A 24,385-nucleotide genomic window follows, 5' to 3' on the forward strand; every position below is an offset into this window, starting at 1 on the left:
AGCTTACATACCTCTTGGCAGTATGCTGCCATGAGGGGTCTTTTGCAAGAGGACTTCTTCATCACTTGGTTGACAACCAACTCCGAGTTGTCGTGGATGTAGAGCCGTGTAGCACTGAGCTCGATGGCGATGGCAGTCCGTTAATGAGGGCCTCGTATTCTATGGTGTTTTTTAGGCCAAAAAGTGGAGGTGGATTACGTAGCAGAGTCTACTCCCATCTAAGGAGATCAGAACCACTCCAGCCCTCGAGCTGAGCACCATTATAGACCCATCGAAGTACATTGTCTAGTACTCGTGGGTGATGTCCGGGGTCAGGAGCTAGACCTCCATCCATTCGGCGACAAAATCTATGAGAGCCTAAGATTTGATAGCGGTATGGGGGATATACCTGATCTCGTGGCCCATGAGTTCGAGTGGCCAATTGGAGATCCATCCCACGCCATCGCGGTTGCAGATGATGTCTCTGAGCGGGTATGAAGTGACGACCATGACTTCATGGTTGGTGAAGTTGTGTAGGAGCTTCCGGATCGCCATCGGCACGTCATATAGGAGTTTTTGCACCTAGGGGTACCGGACCTTGGGGTCGGTGAGTACCTTTTCAACAAAGTATACAGGTCATTGTACCTTAAGGTGGTGTCCTAGCTCCTCCCTTTCGACGAATAGGGCGGCGCTCACCACGTGGTTGCTCGCCGTGGTGTAGAGGAGGGGTTCTCCCTGTTCAGGAGCGATAAGGATTGGGGCTGATGTCAGTGATGTTTTGAGGCTCTCCAAAGCCTGTTGTGCTTCCTCAGTCCAGACGAAGGTGTTTGTCCTTTTGAGGAGCTTGTAGAGAGGCATCCCTCGCTCGCCGAGCCAGGAGATGAACCAGCTTAGGGTGGCCAAGCAGCCGGGGAGCCTTTGTATGCCCTTGATGTTGTGTATGGGGCCCATGTTGGAGATGGCCGTGATTTTTTTAGGGTTGGCCTTGATGCCGCGTTTGGACATGATGTATCCAAGCAGTTTCTCCTTTGGACCCCAAAAACAAACTTTTTGGGATTCAATTTGATGTTGAACCTTCGGAGGTTCACGAACGTCGTGGCTAAGTTTGTGATTAGGTCGCAAGCTTGGGCTGTTTTGACCACTATATCATCTACTTAGACAACAATTGTTGGTTTTGGCCGCTCGGTTTGATCAGGATGATCGAGCGGGTCGATTTGATTGGCAAAGCATTACTGCATGCACTATTGATAGGTGGCGCCAGCGTTCTTCAGACCGAATGGCATGGTTACATAACAATACGAACCATATGGGGTGATGAACGAGGTTGCGAGTTGAACGGACTCTTTCATCGCAATCTGGTGCTAGCCTGAGTAGGCATCTAGAAAGAAGAGGATCTCGCATCCCAAGGTGGATTTGACTATTTGGTCTATGCGTGGTAAAGGAAAATGGTCCTTCGAACACGCCTTATTGAGGCCAGTATAATCAATGCACATTCTCTATTTCTCGGTCTTCTTTTTAACAAGAACAGGATTGGTAAGCCAGTCGGAGTGGAATACCTCTCTGATGAATCCATCTGCTAGGAGTTTGGTGACCTCCTCGCCTATGGCCCTACGCCTCTCGTCATCGAAGTGGCACAGGCGTTGCTTGGTTGGCTTTGAGCTTGGGATGAGGCATAGTGCGTGCTTGGCGACATCCCACGGTATGCCTGATATGTCAGATGGTTTCCATGCGAAGACATCACGATTGGCGCATAGGAAGTCAACGAGCTCACATTCCTATTTGACTAGGAGCTAGGTCCCGATCCGCATCGTCTTGGTTAGGTCAGTGGGGTCGATCCCCACCACCTTAGTTTCCTCGAGTGGGCGGAAGGCCATCGAGGAGGTTGGTTTGTTGCAGTCTAGGACTGCTGGGGTTGATGACTCCCCGAGCCACGGGAGCTTGAATGAGTTGATGATGGCAGTGGTGAAAGGTCCTAATGGCTAGAGGGAGGGTGAATAGCCTAATAAAATTTCTTCAACAACACTTAACAAAATGGTTAGACAATTATGAGGCGAAGCAAGTGTTGCGCTAGCCTACTCAAAATGCAAGCCACCTACCACAATTCTAGTTTAGATAGTGTCTATTCACACAATAGCTATGACACTACCCTATGTTAGTGTGCTCTCAAAGGCTAACTAAAGAGCCACACCAACCAAGCAAGCAAGCTCTCACAACTAGCTACACTAAAGAGCTTATCAACTAGTTTGCGGTAAAGTAAAGAGAGTGATAAAAAAGATTATACCGCCATGAAGATGAATGAACCAATCAATCACAAGGATGAATAATAATGAAGACCAATCACCTCGGAATCAAAGGATGAACACAATGATTTTTTACCGAGGTTCACTTGCTTGCCGGCAAGCTACTCCTCGTTGTGGCGATTCACTCACTTGGAGGTTCACGCGCTAATTGGCTTCACACGCCAAACCCTCAATAGGGTGCCGCACAACCAACACAAGATGAGGATCACATAAGCCACGAGTAATCCACTAGAGTACCTTTTGGCGCTCTACCAGGGAAAGGTCAAGAACCCCTCACAATCACCATGATCGGAGTCGGAGACAATCACCACCCTCCGCTCAACGATCCTCGCTGCTCCAAGCCATCTAGGTGGCGGTAACCACCAAGAGTAACAAGTGAAATCCACAGCGAAACACGAACATCAAGTGCCTCTAGATGCAATCACTCAAGCAATGCACTTGGATTCACTCCCAATCTCACTATGATGATGAATCAATGATGGAGATGAGTGGGAGGGCTTTGGCTAAGCTCACAAGGTTGCTATGTCAATGAAAATAGCCAAAGATGTGAGCTACAGCCGGCCATGGGGCTTAAATAGAAGCCCCCACGAAATAGAGACGTGTAGCCCTTCACTAGGCACATTGCGCTCTGACCGAACGCTCCGGTCATTCTGACCGGACCCTGAACTCAGCGTCCAGTCCACTGATTTATGCCACATGTCACTCTGAGTTAAAACTTAATCGTCAGATCACAACGGCCAAGTGCTGACCAGACGCTCCGGCAAAACTGATCGGACGCTGGAGCCACAGCGTCCGGTCGAGTACACTAAGGGTCCAAATCCATTTTTCTTCGTTCGGACACGTCCGGTCCACCTTGACCGGACATAGCCCAGCGTCTGGTGATATACCCTAGCTACTATACCGCCAAGTCAGCGCGATCGGACGCAGATAGTCAGCGTCTGGTGCATTCAGATCTAGCATCCGGTCACTTGATCGATGCTGGCATCTCCTCTGTCTTCTTCACCCTTGCTCAAATGTGCTAACCACCAAGTGTATCACCTTGTGCACATGTGTTAGCATATTTTCACAAATGTTTTCAAGGGTGTTAGCACTCCACTAGATCCTAAATGCATATGCAATGCGTTAGAGCATCTAGTGGCACTTTGATAACCGCATTCTGATATGAGTTTCACTCCTCTTAATAGTATGGCTATCAAACCTAAATGTGATCACACTCTCTAATTGTCTTGATCACCAAAACAAAATAGCTCCTACAAATTATACCTTTCCCTTGAGCTTTTTGTTTTTCTCTTTGTTCTTTTCAAGTTTAAGCCCTTGATCATCGCCATGCCATCACCATTGTCATGTTATGATCTTCATTAGCTTCTCTACTTGAAGTGTGCTACCTATCTCATGATCACTTGATAAACTAGGTAAGCACTTAGGGTTTCATCAATTCACCAAAACCAAACTAGAGCTTTCAAGTGGTGAGCTCGAAATGCTCATGGTCGCATGTGAAGGTGTGCGAGAAGGTGCTACCCAGAGTGATGACACCGTTCGGTCCTGACATCTTCAACTTTAGGTAGGTATAGTTGGGGACCGCCATGAACTTGGCGTAGCATGGCCACCCCAAGATGGCGTGGTAAGACCCCGAGAAGTCCACCACCTCGAATGTAAGCACCTCCGAGCGGAAGTTGGCTTGGTCGCCAAACGTGATGGGTAGGTTGATCTACCTGAGCGGGTATGCCTATGCTCCTCAGATCACACCATGGAAGGGAGAGCTCACCAGTCAGAGCTCCGACTGAGGGATGCGCATGGCGTCGAGGGTGTCGATGTAGAGGATGTTGAGGTCGCTGCCTCCGTCCATCAGCACCTTAGTGAGATGCTTCTTGTGGACAATGGGGTCGATGATGAACGGGTAGCATCCTAGTCTAGCGACATGGGATGGATGGTCTCTCTGATCAAAAGTGATCGAAGATTCCAACCAGCGAAGGAAGGAGGGGATGGCCATTTCGGCGACGCACGCCTCTTAGTAGTGCACTTTGTGCTGGCACTTGGAGTAGATGGCATCAGATCCCCCAAAGATCATGATGCATTCCTTAGGGTTGGGGAAGCCGTCCCCATCCTTGCCCACCACGCCTCCTTTCTTGGTTGTTGCCTCCTTGCCCTTTCCTTATTTTGGCCCGCCAGCCTGTCGCAGGAAACGCTTGAGGAGCTCGAAGTCCTTGTAGAGGTGCTTGACGGGGTAAACATGGTTGGTGCATGGGCTATCTATGAGCTTGTCGAAGTGGTCAGGCAGGCCCTGCTGGGGCTACTTGCCCACGTGATCAGCTATGGTGGCAAGCATGGAGTTGGCCTATCGACGCCGACCCTTCTTGTTCTTCTTGCCCTTCTACGTGGAGGGGCCTCGTCTTGGTCCTCACGCTTGGCCTTACCCTTGTCCTGGCCTCTGTTGAAGACCGCTCTGACCACCTCCTCACCGAAGGCATGGTTCGTGGAGATGTTGAGCAGGTCATGGGTGGTTCAGGGCTTCAGGCAGCCAAGCTTGTGGATCAGGGACTCGTAGGTTGTCCCGAAGAGGAATGCGCTGATGATGTTCGCATTGATGACATCAGGAAGGGAGTTACACCACTTCGAGAACCTAGAGATGTAATCCCACAAGGACTCCTTGGGCTCCTACTACCATCTCTTGATGTCCTAGGAGTTCCTAGGGTGGACATACGTCCTTTGGAAGTTCTCAACGAAGACCCTCTTGAGGTTCGCCTAGTAGCGGATGCTGTCGTGTGGGAGGAATTTGAGCCACACTCGAACATGTTCCCCCATGCAAATGGGGAGGTACTAAATGATGAAGTGATCATCATCCACTCCTTCGGCTTGGCATGCGAGCCAGAAGTCTTCAAGCCATATACCGGGATTCATCTCCCTGATATATTTTGCAATGTTGGTCGGTGGTCGAAAGCGCTATGGGAATGATGCTCTCTGGATCTGTCAGCCAAAGGCCCATGGTCCTGGGCCATCTGGGCTAGGACTCCAGTCATTAGGCCGGCGACCATGTCTGGGGTGTGTTTCACTGCTCCCCTTCATGGCCCGACCGGGGTCTGTATTGCCTACCCTTACTACCGCCCAATGGACGCCATCATCATGCTGGGCCAGACGCTGGTTGCTAATGATGCTGTGAGTGTCTCGGTTTGGCCTGAGGCATTCACGCATAGGCCATTGGTGTGGAGCGGGCACCAGGTTAGGCCATGGTGCAGCTATGACCTCCTGTTCCATGCCTGGCGGCTGCAGCGGCGAGCTAATGGAGTGATTCATCTGGTGCGTCCCCACTCCCCTAGTAAAGAGAGAGGCCACGTGTCGATGACGCGATGCGGAGCTCTCCACCTGTTGAATGGCGGCGGTTTCCACTAGTGTCTGGAGGTTTTGGTGGATCGCCTGTTCCTAGGGTTGTCTATCTCAGGAAGACCACGTAGGAGCATCGTCGCTGCGTCGATGTTCTAGCCAGGCCGAGCAAACTATGGCGGATCATTCCCCATGTCGATGATGTTGCGCTAGACCTGGCGGGCGTGACCTCGGGCACCTCCCATCGAGTTACGTGCATAGGGAGCAGCGTGCTGCACCGAGCACGCCGACATAGATGGTGGCTGGTTCTGTCATCGTTGTCATAGCTCCTCGCCATGCTCCTACGCACAAGCGAGGGCCTTAGCGTGAGGGTCCGGAGGGGTGGGGTCTGTAGAGACTCCGTTACCACCGACGGCTATGTCGGGCCATCTGCCATAGCGGACTCGAGAGATAGAGGGTGGCTAGGTGCCATGATGTCACCGATACTGGAGCCGTTGCTCTCAATATCATCATCCATGAGGTTGTGAAATGAGGCAGGAGCATAGCTCACCATCTCCATGAATTCAGATGTGATGGGGGTAGCGCTAGCATCCTTTGGAGCCCCCAGGCGTACGCGTCCACGGGAGACGTGAGGCCATAGGGGAACTGGTCACATAGCGGTCATGATAGGGACAACGGGGTCCCTCTGAAAAATCGGTGGAAAATAGTAAAAAGCGAGTAAACAACAAAGCGTATGTTACTCATAGTTGGGGTTGAGCCCAGCGTGGGCTTGGAGCGAAGCGCAGGTGCCTCGTTGTTGAAGTCACCGGGAGTTTCGAAGCCGACGGAGGACGTGCCTCCTCCAACAGGCGACGGAACAAGTGCCTCCTCACGGAGGTGCAGCACGCCGAGCCGGTCGGCGATGAAGTCTAGGCTTCCAAAGAGGAAGGCCTAGGATGGCTCAAAGATGGGAGGAACCCACATCCCAATAGGTGGGAGCATAGGAAACTCTAGCGAGCCGAAGCGAGTCGTATTGCTTGATCCTGCCATGGCGAAGATGGCGGAAAGGTGGGTCATCCGATGACCAAAAGTGTGAATGTACGGCGTCCTCTCCACGGACGACGCCAACTATCGGTGCAGAAAGTGACCAACATGTAAATATTTGTAGTTTTGCCGTACGTTGTGATTGGATGTGGCATAGCACTCAATGACATAGGGTTTATACTAGTGCAGACAACGTGCCCTACATCTAGTTTGAGTCGGTCAGTGACTTTATTTCTGAGCCCAGGTGCTTAAAGTTTTCTGTGGGGTTACAAATAGAAGGGAGTAAGATGGAGGGTGCAAGAGGTCCGGTCAGACTCTAGACTGAAGGGCCAAGAGTGACAGGAGCTCCTATGTGCGCTAAAATATTCGAGCATGTGCTTTGTGTAGCTTTAGAGTGTCTAAAGCTAGCAGAGGGTGAATCGATCGTTGGTCGTTCGAATCATTCGAGTGTGTCGTTGGAGTTGGGAGAGAGCGCATCCCCTTTTATAGATGAAGGGGACGGCCTTATAAGTCTTGTTGTCCACGCCGTTGGGTACAAGATGATTGTAGGCGCCCATAATACTGTTGATGCCCAGACGCATATAGGAGGTTTCACCGTGTTCACCATGTGTGGCAAATGACAGCACCCACAACACTGTTGATGTCTAGAGGCATGTGGGGGGTTTTACCATGTTCACCTGGTATGGGAATTGATGGCACCCACAACACTGTAGGGCAAACGTCGGTGCCAACAACACTGCTTGGGTTCTGACATGCCTGGAAGGTGGCAGGGCACCCTTTTGACATGTCCTGTTGGTACTGTCCTGTAAGTATACAGGATATGGTCCTTGGTATTACGGTTGACTTGAGTGCCCTGCCTTACTTTCTCTGCTCGTTTCCTGGGTCCTCACCGAGCGGGCATCCCTGGTCGGTTGGTCCCAGTCGGCTCTGACTGCGCCAGTCGGAGAGGCGGGTCAGAGTCAGAAGTGAGCGCCGTTCCTTCTTGGCTAGGCCTTCCGGTCGAAGAGGCGGGCCAGAGTCGAAAGCGAGCGTCGTTCCTCCTTGGCCAAGCCTTCCGATCGAAGAGGCGGGCTAAAGTCAGAGGCAGGCCGAAGTCGGAGGCGGGCCAGAGTCAGAAGCGAGTGCTGTTCCTCCTTGGCCAGGCCTTTCGGTTGGAGAGGTGGGCCAGAGTTAGAAGCGAGCGCCGTTCCTCCTTGGCCAGGCCTTCTGGTCGGATATTGGATCGCCTTTCTGGCCTGTCGTTAGGTCTTTGGGCTGACCCAGGAGTTGCGCGTTGTTCGTAATGTCTCCTGCTGGGCTAATCTTTTGCTAGGAAGCAGATCCATGAGGGACCCTAGGTTTATGGATCCGACAAAGGTGGTCAATTTTTTAGAGAGTAGATAAGGATCAAGAAATGCTCCTGAACTAATAGAATGTATTACATTATCATGTTTCCGCTACAATGATGTTGATAATCTTCTAATTAAATTCAAACCAATGGGAGAATTTAAATTTGAAGAGTAGTTATATGTCTTTAAAGTTAATTTATGAGTTTTATGCATTAATTCTATTTTCTGTCCAACGGTGATGTAGAATTGATGCAGAAGCATCTTGTAAGTTTTATTTTTTAACCGACGAGATCACTCGGCTGCATGCCAACGTGCTGCAATGCTGGGGTATGTGAATGAAAAGGCTTGAGTTAAGCCAGTTTATGACAATTGTTTGTTAGTTTACTAATTTTTTTGATTAAATTAGAACCAACGGGAAGATTTAATTAGAAAACGAAGTATAAGTGAATATTTTAGTCATCATGACTAAATTTTTGTTACGGTAATTTGTATATAGATTTATCCCGCATGGAGAGAAGTTTGGTATAGTACTTATGATAGTCAATCCTGCATGGCGGGAGAAGTTTTGTGATGATTCATATGTTTTTGTATTCCGCATAGCGAGAGAAGTTTGGGTAGCTCTTACGCTATTCTAGTATTGACCATGGTACAATAGAAATACACCGTCATGGTCAATACTAATCAAAGGACAAGAAAAAGATACATGCGTGACTTGCAAAAGTATAGTTAATAAAAAGACCTCATCGAGTTCTTGAAGTGGAATGAGGAAAGTGTACTCCTATATGGATCAATAAATAACTTTATTTGCATGGCATAATAATGTAAATGAAGTAAGTCATAAGTGTCTCCTCGTTCTTAGTTTTTTGAATAGTTCTCGAAATTATGGTAGTATAGTTCATGCCATATTTCGAGGGGGAGAATTGTGAGATGAATTAAGAGTAAGAATTAAGATTAATTAAGAAACTACTCTCCATTATGAGTGAGATAAAGATGTTGATGAATGTGTACTCTTCATTAAGAGTGAGATACAAATTTTGTAAGAAACTGAGATAAAGATTTTGATGAATGTGATCGTCGGTCATAACAATGATACCCCTAAGCAGAGAAACAACTAAATTCCTAGATTTTTTAAAGTTTTGAGAGGAAGATAGCGTAGTCACCATCAAAGATATTAAAGCGGTGCTTAAAGCGCCATATAAGGTTTTAATAGACTGAACCTAAATAAGAAATTGGAAGATACACTATCTTTATAAAAGATGGGATGATCTGGGGGAGCATGGTATGTAGAGACCTATGACTTGAAGAGAAGCGGGACTACGTGCCCACTTTAGTGATTCAAAACAACGAATTTCTTGATACCTATTGATGTTGTATGACTTATACAACACCTGTTGTTGGCTCTTCGAAAAAGATGAATAATGTAAACAAGGATCTTGTGATACAGGAGCATGTAGAATCAATTGCCTCTTGGCAATGAAGAGCAACAATAGCCCCACATGAAAGTGCCTGTAGCTGAGGCCCCAGAAGGTCTAAAAGGATTAGCAAACCAGTTTTCTGATGATTATGAAGTCTATGTTAGTAAAGAAATTGTTTACACCAAAATTTTAAAGAAGAGCGCGGGAACTCATAGGCTTCCAAGATTGTGCCAATCAAGGAGTCGATTGAGTAAGAATTGGTATCTATCGGTCGACTGCGACATTGGGATCGGTTCTCTCCGAATGACCTCAGCAGATAACGATGACGAAATATGATTGGCGTAGGTATAAATACCAAACTTTGGCTATTGTAAAAGACACACAATCAATCCAATATAAGTTATTTACTTTTTTGGCTCTGGCCACCCCTTAGGAGTAGGAGTAGAGTAGATCTCGGTGAGTTCTTCAGCAAGTATGGCTGCATTGATCCGGTCGACCTCCACTGCTTGTCTATAAGTACCGTCATGGCTTATACCTCTGTTTGTATGGTTGCATCGATCCGGTCGACCTCCACTACAACTCTGGTATTAGTTAGTTATCAACTCTTGTCTAGTTCAAGTACAGCTGCATCGATCTAGTCGACTAAGTTATCGGCTCTATCTAAGGGTGTCGTTCCTTCGGATAGATTCATTAAGTTACCGATATTGCTTATTGCTTCCATTGTTTATTTAATTACAGCAATATCACTTCGTCCAATTGGGATTGATCTAGATTGGCCTTACATCTTCATTAACCCATCGTTTGTTAATCTAAACTGATTTAATCTGCACTTTAAACGATGAATTATGTTTTATCGGCTGTTTTATGTCAATTTTGATCATGCATAGCGTGCGGTTAAGGCGTGTTTGATCTTGAGTAGATCTATTGGCCAGTGAAAACTGTTCCACGGCCTGTGTGATTCTGCCTCACACCCCACTGTTAGCACCGTAGAGTGAGGGTTGTTATTTGGTAGACCTATTCCTAAGAAGGCACGATCTTAACTGTGCGTTATGCCTGAATCGGCTGTTTTAGCTGATATCGAGCGCTTTCATGAACGGTTCGCATCACAAGATCATTGAAGTAGCGATAGGTTGAAAGATGTGTTAGCCCTATGATCTTATTATTCTATTATGGCCTGCATGATTCTGCCTCATGCCCCACTGATATTAGTAATAAGTTAGGGTCGTCGAGTCTATTATTGTTTCTACGGCCTGCATGATTCTGCCTCATGCCCCACTGGTCACAACGATATATGAGATCTAATGTGTTTATTAGATTTATCTCTATTAAATGATTGAATGATGATGGATTGTTTCTTTCATAAAAAGAAGTTCGGTTACTTACAGTCATTGACTTAGCATGAACTAATTACTGTTGATATCTTTTTACCAGTGACCAGTATTTGTTTAAATAATGATATTCATAATGATAACCAATTCTTTTTACACAACCCCATGAGCTTTAACTGATTTATTCTTATGAATATGCTGGAATCAGCTATTTAGTCAATCTCCTTTCATATCGGCTCTCAGAGCCGCACATTCGGGACTATCTAGCAACACCAGCATGTTCCGCCCTTAATTAATGATAAGCTCTCTTTCCTTGTCAATTGCAGGGTCAAATTGACTGGCACGTCTTGGGAGGAGTGTGCAGGATCGACCACCCTTGCGCTGAAGCAAGGCAGATCTCTAGCTCCATTGAGCGGACCCTTCTGGCTTGCAACGTGTGTCCTCGGCATAGGACGAAATTCTATGTCGACACGCGTTTCTAGCACGCCCGGTGGGACACCACAATCATCATGGTGGTTCACAACAATAATGACATCCTTATGCTGCATTATGAAGATCTACCTGATGGGGATAAGGGTATCATCAACAAAGCTATAGAAGAGTTTCAGAACAAGTGTTTGTTGTCATACACCAAAACACGTGACAACACAATTGTTTAGAAATTTCCACTACCAAAGCCATAACGAAGCTTTCTTGGACATATTCCACAATGCCATGAGAGATGCGATTCATGGGTTTCCAGTTGGTCAAGGTGGGCCGGCTTATTACAACATTCTAGATCCGTTGACCCAAGGGACTAATCAAGTCGGTACCAGCCATCGAGAAGCAGCACCAGCTGGTAATGGTGATGTCCAGGCAGTTCAGGGTTCATCTGAACAAACTCAAGGGACTACTGCAAATTAGATATAGTACAATCCTAGACCGTTAGGACAACATGTGCAATAGCCGGCGGGGCAAAGTCAGAACCAGGTGATCAATTTTTGCACATCAGGGAAGGAGACTTTGAATGATTTTCTGACAAGTCATGGGAAGGAGGCTTCATTAAGATCAGCAATGAAAGCCAACAGCCGATGCAAGCGATCGGCTCTTAGAGTTTGTTTTAGTAAAAAGTCACGGCTTCACATCAGCCATTGGATTAAGGAAAAATAAGCATTAGCCCTAGAGATGGGTTTAGGCTGATGTATGTGGATGCTAACTCAAATTGTAAGTGCGATTCAGGGTTAATGGATTTCTTAAAGAAGTTCTGTTTTGCTTAATAAGATGCTTGACCTGGGTTGATTAATCATTTGGCCTTTGATATGAAAAGTTTTGCGGGATGTTATCCTAACATCTGATCAACATTTGATAGCCGATTCGTTCTCGGCTCTAACAATCGGTACCAGGAGGGTATCGCCTCTAGTTCAAAAAATGAAAATCTTCAAAGACAATGAAATCCGATACGATATGTATCGCCTATAGAGCAAAAACAACAAGCAAAAACAGTCATACACAAGAGCATTGCACCAAGACACATTCATGAAAAGAACAAGAGTCTTTGTTCATCAGATTACCCCAGATACTATCTAATCAAAGACCTTGTTCACCACATCCTAGGCGGATGTGATGCCTACTATGGCCTCTACTGCCATAACAAATTCTTCGAGCAGGTCCTCATGTTCCTCAGGGCCGTCGTCCATTGAGAAACCAGTATCCATGGCGTGGAGCTCGTACCCAGTCTAGACCTATGCCGTGATCAGTGCCACCGCCGCACCATGACGAACGCCGTGGAGGGTGATCTCCTGAACATGGGCCAGAATGTTGTGAAGGCAAGCATCAATGAGGGAGCCACGGGCATTGACGACATCCACAGCCGCGTTCGCCGCTAATTGGAGAGACTCCAATTGCACCGTTAGGGCTGATGATCATAGAAACAGGAGAACTATCAAGATAAAAATAGTGGAAATCAGAATAGAGGCATCCTTGAAGTTCGTCTTACCAGTCACCGTGGTGTCAGACTTGGCCAGCCGTGCTCGGACGACGCTGGCCTCCTCCTTGGCCGCATGAAGGGCGGCCTAAGAAACCCCAAGGCGGGTCTCGAGCTGGCCATTCTCTCGAGTCACCTCAGAGTAGCGGTTCTGAGCCACCCTCCACTCTCGAAGGAAGCACCGGGTGGCATCGCTATTGTACGAGTCAGAGGAGTCCGACGACGAGGTCAGAACAGAAGATGCAATGTCAGAGTGCTCGCCAGACCTAGGAAGAGGACGAAGACTGTGGTTCATGACAAACCTAAAAACAAAGTAGAAGAGTTCATCGCTATGAACAGAGGATTTACATATCGTCATTAATCTCACCTCATGCATTGGAGGCGTTGACTCACTGGTATGTTCTCCTCTAGGGCCTCCTCCGCCACATGCTTGCCGTGATTATCCTCACCAGCCATGAAATCGATTGGATCTACGAGAAGGGAGGAAAACCACTACAGGGTTTTGGAAGGTGGAGAAATGCAAAGGAACAGTCACGAGTGGAGATGTGTTCGAGGCTGAAACCATCGACTAGTATTTGAAGCCACAGAGCGAAGAGGTGGACGCCTTAGAGAGTGTAAAAGGCAACCACAATTAATAGAAGGCGAAGTGTTGCCTCGCTAATGCCAAAGAGAATATGGCGTTGGGCGACTAAGAGTAGAAAAACCGAGGGGCTCTCTTGATAAAGCCGGGTTTTCAGACTTATGGATTAAGATTGGAAGTACGGAGTCAGCTATTTTTAAATTGGCTCTTTGGCCAAAACAAGGGATACAATGAGACAACAAAGTTATGGTTATGATTGATCCCACACAAGACAAGTGTCAACATACAAATTACAAGTTTAGGACATCCTGAATGACTTTTAGTTCTTCTAGCCAGATAGCATCAGCTTCTGCAAGCTTTTGCTCGTATTCTTTGGATGTTCCAGAGGTGTTCTCCAGGCTGCTTCGGATGGCTCTGCTTTCTTTCACTTTGGTCAATAGTTCCTGTTTCTTCTGATTGATGGCGTCGGGTATTTGGGCTAGAGTGGACTTGCGATGATCAATGGCAGTTTTCACATTTTCCAGCTCCTTCTCAAGTTCTGCACGCTTGATTTCTAGTTGGGACAACTCTGGATCAGTCCTGAGGGAGGAGTTTTTCAAATCGTCAATCAACTGCATCAGTTCTTTAGCCTCTTGCCTATTGGAGTCCCCCTTGGCCAGCAAGGCTTCACGATTGGACAAGTTCCTCTGGGTCTTTTTCACCTGCAGGGATTGATCTTCGAAAACAGACAAAGATGACAGGACTCTGGAGAGAGCTAGAGATGGATCACCCTTAATGGCCAAGAAGACTCTCTACATTGATTCAGTATCTTGGACCAAATCGGCTATGTTTTTCTCAAATATTAGCAGTATATTTCTTAGCCGATTTCTAATCTCCTTTGGCAGAGCTTCGTTAGAGGAAATGGCTGACGATCTGATTTCATCTTCATCAAAATATTCCTCAAGATTGAAATAGTAGCTTCGGGCTAGAAGATTCCAATCATGCAAACAGAGGGAAGGAAGATCTGATCCCAGTTGAAAAACTCTTCTAGCTTCCAGCACTTCACTGATATCTTTCCAAGGCTTCAGTATGTCCCTGAAGAATAGCTGAGGAGGCAATTGACCAAAACCAAACTGACAAGCTATAAAGGATGTGTTGTAAAACTCATACGTTGGAAGATTGCCTAGGATAAAAGAGCCTATGGCCATTTTGCCATGGCCATGATGAAACTCGGCTAGAAGAACATAGGGCTTGACGAAAGAATTGAAGATTGGAGCCACCACATCGTCCGAACAACCTGACTCAAATCAAAACTTGAATGGGAAGGTCAGCTCATCATTCTCATCATCATATGGTAGCCAAGTCAGGAAGTCTATACCAAATCCTCTGTAAAATTTCTTAAAGAGATGGCCAATATCGAGATCAATTGTTATGGCCGATGCAGCCTCACCATAGCTCATGCACTGTCGAGTTCTTCCTTCTTCATCTCTATATTCCTCATCAAAATTGGAAGAAGGGAAGCTCAGACTTTTGAGATCAGGCCTCACAAACTTATGCAAATACATGTTAAGCCACATTTGTATTAGCCACTAGGGGGCACTGATAGTATGCACTGGTTCATTCTTCAGTAATTGGGCAGCCACCTGATACATTATATGATAAGCAGCTCCTAGCAGATATTTTCCAAGAGGGATGTCCTTGCCTAATGCTAGGTGCTCCGCCATGAGTTTGTGATTGTAGGTTGGACCACAAGATGACCCATAGAAAATAAATTTTTCCAACCACATGTTCAGAAAGGCCACGTATTCCCTTTCGCTGACAGTTGTTCCATCTTCAATGTGGTTCAGAATGTAACCGGCCCATCCTGTGCAGTCTGCTATTTTGGCTAATTTCTTGGAGTCAGCACTCAAGTACTCATAAGGCTGCATCGATCTAGTTATTCTGAGGCCAGTCAACATGTAAACATCGGCCAGGGTGATGGTCAATGGGCCATGACCAAAGATGAAAGCATTCAGGGCATTGGACCAGAAATAAGATGCAGCAATTAGAAGTAAGTCGTTCCTCTCAATCCTAGACAATGAAAGAGTTAAGCATCGATTCAGATCATAAAGTTCCCAATCTCCACCCTTTTTCTCAGACACCCTACGGAACCAATTTCTCCATCCCTTAGGCATCTTTGGCCAATTTCTGAAGAGAGTTTTATCATTCCAAGAGGACAAATCCACTGTAGATTGTTTGAAGAGGATTTGGTTGGTTTCTTGGTGAATGAAATCAGATGGATCGGGATCACCCATAGGCCCAAGAAAATAGATATTGGGGGAAACGGCTGATGGAATCAAGATTTCGTTCCTCATTTCCTAAGAAATCGGGCGAAATAAGTTTGAGATACAAGATAGTGGCCGATAATTGGAAAATGGAAACTTGGAGACATACCTTAGGGATGTGGTCGATGGTCGCCATCACGGTCGAAAATTGGTTTGAATCTAGCGAGGATCGCTTGGATGACAGCTTGTAAGAGTAGATGGTTTGCTAGGGTTTAGGACCTTGGCGATTACGGCGTCGGCTGTTAAAGTTGGCTTGAGGAAGGAGAGAGCAAATAGGCCGAGTGGGTTGCAAAAGATACTATTGGGATGTAATATAAAACTCAGGCCGGAAAGTCAGGAGTCGTGCGTATATCTCGAGATAGTACAGTTGCGGTATGGTAAACCAATGAACTGGAATTTTGGGATAAAATCATTTTATCCAAAAATTGGGGAGTATGTGTTTACACCAAAATTTAGGAGAAGAGCACGAAAACTCGCAGGGTTCCAAGATTGTGGCAATCAAGGAGTCGATTGAGTAAGAATTGGTATCTACCAGGTCGACTGTGACATTGGGATCGGTTCTCTCCGAATGATGTCAGCAGATAACGATGATGAAATATGATTGGCATCAAGAAAATACATATCGGACTCTACAAAAGGGGAAAGATTAGAGTCCAAGTTATCTTAAGATAGGAATGTTTTCTTCGTACCAAAGATTGTACTGAGTCGTACTTGAGTAGGATTCGTTTCTAGGCTCCAGGTATAAATACCAAACTCTGGCTATTATAAAAGACACACAATCAATCCAATACAAGTTATTTACTTTTTTGGCTCTGGCCACCCCTTAGGATTAGGAGTAGAGTAGATCTCGGTGAGTTCTTCAACAAGTATGGCTGCATTGATCCGGTCGACCTCCACTGCTTGTCTGTAAGTACCGTCATGGCTTATACCTCTGTTCGTACGGCTGCATCGATCCGGTCGACCTCCACTGTGACTCTGGTATGAGTTAGTTATCGACTCTTATCTAGTTCAAGTACGACTGTATCGATCCGGTTGACCTCTACTGCTCGAACTATATTAAGGTGAAGTTATCAGCTCTATCTAAGGGTGGCATTCCTTTGGATAGATTCATTAAGTTACCGATATTGCTTATTGCTTCCATTGTTTATTTAATTATAGCAATATCACTTTGCTCGATTGGGATTGATCTAGATCGGCCTTACATCTTCGTTAACCCATCGTTTGTTAATCTAAACTGATTTAATTTGCACTTTAAACGATGAATTATGTTTTATCGGCTGTTTTATGTCAATTTTGATTGTGCATAGCGTGCGGTTAAGGCGCGTTTGATCTTGAGTAGATCTATTGGCTAGCGAAAACGATTCCATGGCCCGTTATCACAGCCTGTGTGATTCTGCCTCACACCCCACTGTTAGCACTGTGAAGCGGGGGTCGTTATTTGGTAGACCTGTTCCTAAGAAGACACGATCTTAACTGTGCATTATGCTTGAATCGGCTATTTTAGCCGATATCGAGCGCTTTCATGAACGGTTCGCATCACGAGATCGTTGAAGTAGCGACAGGTTGAAAGATGTGTTAGCCCCATGATCTTATTATTGTATTATGGCCTGCATGATTCTGCCTCATGCCTCACTAATATTAGTAATAAGTTAGGGTCGTCGAGTCTATTGTTGTTTCTACGCCCTGCATTATTCTGCCTCATGCCCCACTGGTCACAATGATAGATGAGATCTAATGTGTTTATTAGATTTATCTCTATTAAATGGTTGAATGATGATAAATTGTTTCTTTCATAAAAAGAAGTTCGGTTACTTACAGTCGTTGGCTTAGCATGAACTAATTACTATTGATATCTTTTTACCAGTGACCAGTATTTGTTTAAATAATGATATTCATAATGATAATTGATTCTTCTTACACAACCCTATGAGCTTTAACCAATTTATTCTTACGAATATGCTGGAATCGGCTATTTAGTCGATCTACTTTCATATTGGCTCTCAGAGCCGCACATTCGGGACTATCTAGCAACACCGACATGTTCCACCCTTAATTACTGATAAACTTTATCTCCTTATCAATTACAGGGTCAAATTGACTGGCATGTCTTGGGAGAAGTGCATAGGATCGACCACCCTTGCGCTGAAGCTAGGCGGATCTCCAGCTCCATCGAGCGGACCCTTCCAGCTTGCTACGTGTGTCCTCGGCATGGGACAAAATTTTGTGTCGACAGAAATTCAAATAGAGGGTGATCCCACCTCATTTGAAGAAGCCATAAGAAGCGTTTACTCGTTTGAATGGCAAGAAGCTATGAAAGTTTAAATGAATTCGATGAATACCAATGACGTTTGGGACTTGAAAGAAATTCCTAATGTAGGCAAAATAGTAGGCTGTGAAAAGGGTCTACAAGACAAAATGTGACTCCAAAGGTAATATGGAAAGATATAAAGCATGACTTATAGCAAAAGGCTTTACGCAAAGAGAATGAATAGATTACGATGAGAGTTTTCTCTCCAGTCTTATGCAAGGTTTCTTTTAGAATCATAATAGTGTTATTGGCACATTTCGATTTAGAGTTACATCAGATGGATGTAAAGACGACATTTCTCAAGAGGGATTTGTATGAAAACATTTACATGGTAGAACCCAAAGTTTTATCATGGAAGAAAAAGAACATATGGGATGCCGCCTATAGAAATCCATTTATGGGTTAAAACAAAGTCTCTAGACAATAGTATTTGAAGCTGATGAAACAATAAGAAAGTTCGGGTTTAAAGAAAATGAGAAGGACAATAGCGTTTATGCGAAGTTGTAGAATGGAAAATACTTTTTTCACATTCTGCGTATAGATGACATCCTACTCACTAGTAGTAATGTTAATCTGCTATTGGAGAAGAAGAAGTCTTTGTCCTCAAGTTTCAATGTGAATAATCTTGGTGAAGCCTCATTGGTTCTAAGAATTGAAATTCACCGAGATAGATGAAAAGGGATATTAGGACTATCAAAAATGCATACTTAGAAAAGATTCTAAAAAAATAAAGTATGCATGCGAGTAAACCTATGTCTGCTCCTATAGTCAAGGGTAATAGTTTTGGGAACTTTCAGTGTTCTAGGAACCGATATTAGATTGATCAAATGAACATGGTTTCATATGCTTCAGCTGTTGGAAGCTTAATGAATGTATAAGTAAGAACTTACCCTAACGTAGCTTATGTATCCGGGATATTTTGGCAGAAGTCCAATCTAGATATAGATCACTGAAATAGAGTTAAGAATGTCTTATAATTTTTGCAAAGTATCATAGGCCTCATGCTGACTAAGAAAGAACAAGTACTATCAAATAGTTGTGGGTACAAATGTTAAGTATTGACGAGATGTGTAGTGAAATCCACAGTAGTTGCTACACTCGTAGTTGGAGTATTATTGTGGAAAAACTCTAATGAAATAGTTATGGTGTCATCAACGATGCATACCATAGTATAGCTTGTCATGAGGCTTCAGGAACAGGTAAAAAGAGGTTAAGAGAATTTGTATCGGATTTAACAATGGTAGTCAACAGCAATAACCATTTAAAGTAGTTAACTCCTAAGACAACATGTCAAGTGTGCTGCCAAACACATTGACATTAAGTTATATGTTGTAAAGAAGAAAATTCAGAATCATTTTTGAAAGCATTGAGCATATAAGTACCAAGCAAGTACTTGCGGATCCGCTTACCAAAGGCTAATCACCCAGTACGTTCAGAGAACACACAGTGAACATGGGTTTATGGGAAAGCCTATGATTTCTAGATACTAAGGGCCTAATTGAGAATCTATTTCAAAACAGAGAGGTGCATTATAGCTATTAAATCTAATGGCAATTGACCATGACGATAAGGCATGCTCTATGCACTAATGTATGATGGAATGAGAAAATATAAAGTAAGTTAAGTTTAAGTCATAAGGTGAGATCAAGAAGGAGAATGTTAGGATTGATCTCCACCAACTTGGCACAACGGCCAATTGGGCCGTTGATCCCTGCCCTAGTCGGGGGCGCCCAACCGTTCTTCTGACTGATGGGCTCCCGTCGCGTAGTGCAATAAATATGAGGTTAGGACTGGGGCTCGAGACACGAGGTTGGTCGCACGCGCCAGCCCCACCAAGGTTTCTCCCGATTATGAGGGTGCGCTGTGAGCGATGAAAAGCGACATAGCCCTCACCGTTGTCACCAAACCGGGCCCGCATCGTTGCTACTTCGTTGCGGGCACCATGGCCACGACTGTAGACTTGAAATGAGGTACATCATCATCAAATTTTCTATCTAAGTCTTTGTTTAGATTGAGGTTAGGAATCAGTATTTGGCACTGTAGCACTTTCGTTTGTATTTGATAATTATTGTCCAATCATGACCTAACTAGACTCAAAAGATTCGTCTCGTAATTTACAATCAAACTGTGTAATTAGTTATTTTTTTATCTATATTTAATACTCCATACATATATCCAAAGATTTGATGTGACGAAGAAAAAATGAAAAAACTTGCCATCTAAACAAGGCCTAAGTTAAATTACCCGCTAGGCCTATAGAGCTACAAATCCCATCAGCCGCATGCGCTGCTGCTGCCAATCGCTTGTCCCGTCAGTCCCCGACCCCGATCCCCATCCATCTACTGGACCGCTGGAATGAATCGGTCGCTCGACGCCGCAGAGGCCACCCAACGGCGCCCTGCCTGCCTACCTGCCGCACTGGCTTTTTCCCAGCGTTTTGCCCCCAAGTCATTTGGCATCTCGTCACGTCTCGTCGACCCGGCACGGCGGCACTGGCCACACTGGGCATGGACGCATGGCAAAGTCACCGACCCATCATCGAATGTTTCACCATGCCACTCACGCTGTTCGTTACTACCACCACACTCGACACGACGAGCGAGCGAGCGACACGGACGATGCATGCGTGTTACATTACTACTGATTACATGGACACGGGTGCTTTCTGCTTCATCCATGGCCGACCATGACTCATGGGCATGGCTGGCTGCTTGAGGTGAGCACTAGAGCTTAGCCTAGCTTCGTTCTAGTACAGTAGAGGATATCGAAGCTACTCGATCGAATTAGAGCAGATCAAGGAGAGTAATGAAAAAAGAAAAAAGAAAACAAGAAGGGGGCAAGGTAAGGTAAAGATATGGAAGAACGAGCCTAGAGCTCGAATTTGTATGTACAATGCCGTGCCTTGCTGCTGCTGATCAGTACACCTTCTTAGAGAAGAAGGTCCGGAGCCCGAAGAGCCCCTGCGGCGGGTTCCCTTCCTCGCCGGCGCCCTCCACGTTGTTCCGGCAGCCGGCGGCTGGCGCCGCCTTGTCATCGCTGGCTGCAGCTGCGGCCGCGGCCGGGGCGGGGTTCGCGGCCGCCTTCTTCTTGGCGCTCACCTGCTTCTGCTCGGCGGCGGTTCGCTGCAGCTTGTTGCGCCTCAGCTGCCACACGGCGCTGGGCCGCCCGACGCGGATGCCGCCGGAGCCGGACCCGGCTGCGTTATTATTGTTACGGCCCTGTCCGGGCACCCACCTCCTCAACATGGACGTGGCGCTGGATGTGCCGGCGGCAGCGGGCAATGGCGCCGCCTGCGGCTGCGTGCCCGCGTCGGCGTCTTCTTCTACGGCTGGTGCATCTGGCGCTGCAACTACAACTGCCACTGCGGTGGCGGTGGGAATGGTCGGCACAGGCCCGGAGGACTCCCCGCGGGAGTTGCTACGGGAGCACGGCGCGCTGCTCACTTTGCGCGGAGCCGGCGCCGGGGTCGGCGGCGGGCTCGGGGTGCTGGCATTGGCGTTGGGGTTGGCGCTCGCACCGGCACCGGCGCTTGCGCCGGCGGCGGCGTTGGGATTTGGATTTGGATTCGGATTGGGCTTGGCCCTGCTCAAGGAGCCGGCACCTGCGCCGGCGGAGCGGCTCCTGGAGAAAGGCCAGATGTTGATGTTAATCAGCTCGGCGTTCCCGCTGACGCTGCTCACGCGCCGCTCCACCTTCTTGCGTTCCTTGGCCTCGCCGCCCGCCTTGAAGATGTCCTTCCACTTGAACGTGACCGCGGGGAGGTCCGGGGTCGGCGCGATACCGGACTCCGCGAGCGGCTGCGCGGCCTCCCCTTCCGCCTGCGCTTCAGGCAGCGGGAGCGCCGCGGCGTCCGCGCCCTTCAAGTCCGCCGCCGCGGCGTCGGCTTGAGGCTGAGGCTGAGGCGCGCCGTCGCTGTCCGGGTTGGCCGGCGCCTGGAGGATGTGGAGCGGGAGCACGACGCCGCCGGAGAAGAGCTCGTCGGCGGTGAGCAGCGCCGGGGACGGGTTCCTGCCCACCATCCAGAACTCGAACTCGGGCGACGCGGCGTGGGACGGCGAGGACCTCCCGGACTCGCACTCCGGTACCGGGGGAGGAGGAGGAAGCGCCCCCACGGCATCCGCCATTGCCGCTGCGGTAAAGAACACCCGCGACGGCACTAGCTGGCGGCGGCCTGTGCTTGCTCTGGCCGCGTCTCGGATCTGGGCGGCGGCGGCGGCGACAATGGGAGACGGGTTCAGCAGGATGCCATGACTCACTCACGCAGAGGATGCCATGGACTGTGTGTCTGTGCGTGAGGCCGGCTGTGAGCAGTGCTTGGCGAGCCGTGCTGGGCAGAGAAGGGAGAGGAGGCGTGGGAGGTGGGGGTGATGGTGGTGTGGCAGTGCCAGCCGTTCTGGCTCAGGCTCAGCTCGGCTGCCGCTGCCGCTGATTTCCGCCTCGCCTGTCGCGAAACGCAGCGTTGCATATGCGCTCTGAAATCTTTGTCTGGTGACGCGCGCCCCCTCCCCTCTCTCTTTATTCGCCCGTTTCTGGAGACGGCCGCCCCCACCACCACGTTTACTTGCCTTGCCTTGCCGCTCTCTCTCTTTCTCTCAGCGCGAAGGGAGTAGTGAAGGCCAGGTTTAGTTGACGAAATTTGGAAATTTGGCTAGGGTAGTACTTTCGTTTTTATTTGGCAATTAGTATTTAATTATGGACTAATTAGACTCAAAATGTTCGTCTTGCGATTTCCAACCAAACTGTGCAATTAGTTTTTTTTCGTCTATATTTAATGCTCCATGCACGTAGCGCAAGATTCGATGTGATGGCTACTGTAGCACTTTTTGGGAAAACTTTTTGGAACTAAACAAGGCCGAAGTCAAGCGTCCGGCGAGCGAGCGAGCAGCCTGTTCGTTTGGCTGTGGCTTGTCGTAAACGATCGTAAATTTCTAGCCAGAACAGTATTTTTCTCTCACACAAACCAGGCAGTACTTCTTCACGAACCAGCAACGATACGAACCAGCCAACCGAACAGGCTGGAGATTGGTGCCGTTAAGCAACTGCTCTGTTCACATCCACATCCGGAGGTAGAGCAAGCCAGGCCAGGCAGGCCGCAGGCACCATCACATGTCCGTACTGAACGCACTGTTGCGATAAACCAACCCTACCCTACCCAGGCTACCCAGCCATATCGCAGTCTCCAGTGGGAAACGAGCTCGCACGAACAGAGCGTGTGTGTTCGTTATCAGGTGGTTGGCTGATGCCGACCGGGCGGCCGCGTCAGTTATCGCTCTGCGGTGGCGCGGAACAGCGCGCGCGTCCGCTGCCCGCCCCCAGCCACAGGCTCGTGCCGTAACGACGCAGCTACAGCGATGCCCCGCCGGCACAGGACGGCATGTCACACGCAGCGCCCCCTCCTCCTCCTCCTGTCCGTGTCCAGCGCGCACACTCCACGGATACACGTCCCCGCCTAACGCGCCGTCCGGTCCGTACAACGGTGGTTGCGGGGGGCGATGACCTGGCCGCCGCCTGTTCGATCGATCAGTCAGCCCGTCCACCGAGCCGGCGTCGACGTTCTGCTGCCACGGCCGTCGTCGCCGGCTCCGACCCAATCCCAATAATACGGCGCGTACGTACGCCGGCGTGCCGGTGGGCTCCGGCTGCGTACGGGACCACGCATATGCGGGGTCGTTGCGTCGGTTGTCGCAGCTATGCGTGTGCGTGCTCGATCGATATATCGCCGAGTGGTTGCGTGCGCTCCTGAAACGAAACGGGACGGGAAGCAACAGGGAAGCCCGTCGGCCCGTGGACTGATCGAAGCAGACACAGGGGTGTGTAGAGGCCTAGAGGGAGGTGGACATACTCTACTGCAGTTCGTTGCCGGCCGGCCGGAATGAATGGAATCGGCCTGGAAAGGAGGAGGAGTAGGAGCGGCCGGCGGGCCGGCCGGATCACGTGCGCCCATGCAGCTAGCCTGACCCAGCCGGATTAACCAACCACCGATCAATCATGCGTGTTCACGTTCTGTTCCTCCGGCCTAGGTAGAGAGTAGCTGAAAGGCGCCTGCATCGGATGCCCAACCCAGCCCAACTGTCTAGCAATGCAAGCTCTCTTAACTCCCACCAGTCACCACCAATGGGGACGTGGCCAATGGCGCATAACTACCATGCAACGCAACCGCTGCTGCCGGGTCATGAACTGATGACTGTAGTACACGCCCTTTTGCCCTTGGATCTTTGTCCCCTCCGTATCTGCACAGCACAGACTGCGTGCAGTAATAGCAGTGTATTCACCATTCACCAAGTTGTGATTTCACAAGGTAACAGAAACAGAGGTGAGTTACCGCTACCACTTGCTGTGGAAGCTGGGTGCTACAGCCGTGTTATGCCCCGCGCCCCCGCCCGACCTTGCTGCCGAGATCTCGTGTCTGTCGGACCACAAAACGCAAAGGGCCCTGCACCTCTCACATGCAGGCCGGACGCGTCGGTTGGCTGGGCCCATGCATGCCGACGGCGCCTAGCTCGGGCAGTGCAGGCCGCCGCCGCCCGAGGCGCCCGCGAA

At 48.1% G+C, this 24,385-nt stretch overlaps 1 protein-coding gene across 1 annotated transcript; it reads right to left on the reverse strand.

Moving 5' to 3' along the window:
- Nucleotides 1–20,453: 20,453 nt before the first annotated feature.
- On the reverse strand, nucleotides 20,454–22,316 carry LOC136459712 (vegetative cell wall protein gp1-like). The gene has a single exon (XM_066459554.1). The coding sequence runs from the start codon at nucleotides 21,967–21,969 to the stop codon at nucleotides 20,761–20,763; it is 1,209 nt and encodes a 402-aa protein (XP_066315651.1). The 5' UTR covers nucleotides 21,970–22,316; the 3' UTR covers nucleotides 20,454–20,760.
- Nucleotides 22,317–24,385: the final 2,069 nt, after the last annotated feature.

Source organism: Miscanthus floridulus, chromosome 6 (genome assembly GCF_019320115.1).
Source record: "Miscanthus floridulus cultivar M001 chromosome 6, ASM1932011v1, whole genome shotgun sequence".
In the NCBI taxonomy this organism is placed as follows: Eukaryota; Viridiplantae; Streptophyta; class Magnoliopsida; order Poales; family Poaceae; genus Miscanthus; species Miscanthus floridulus.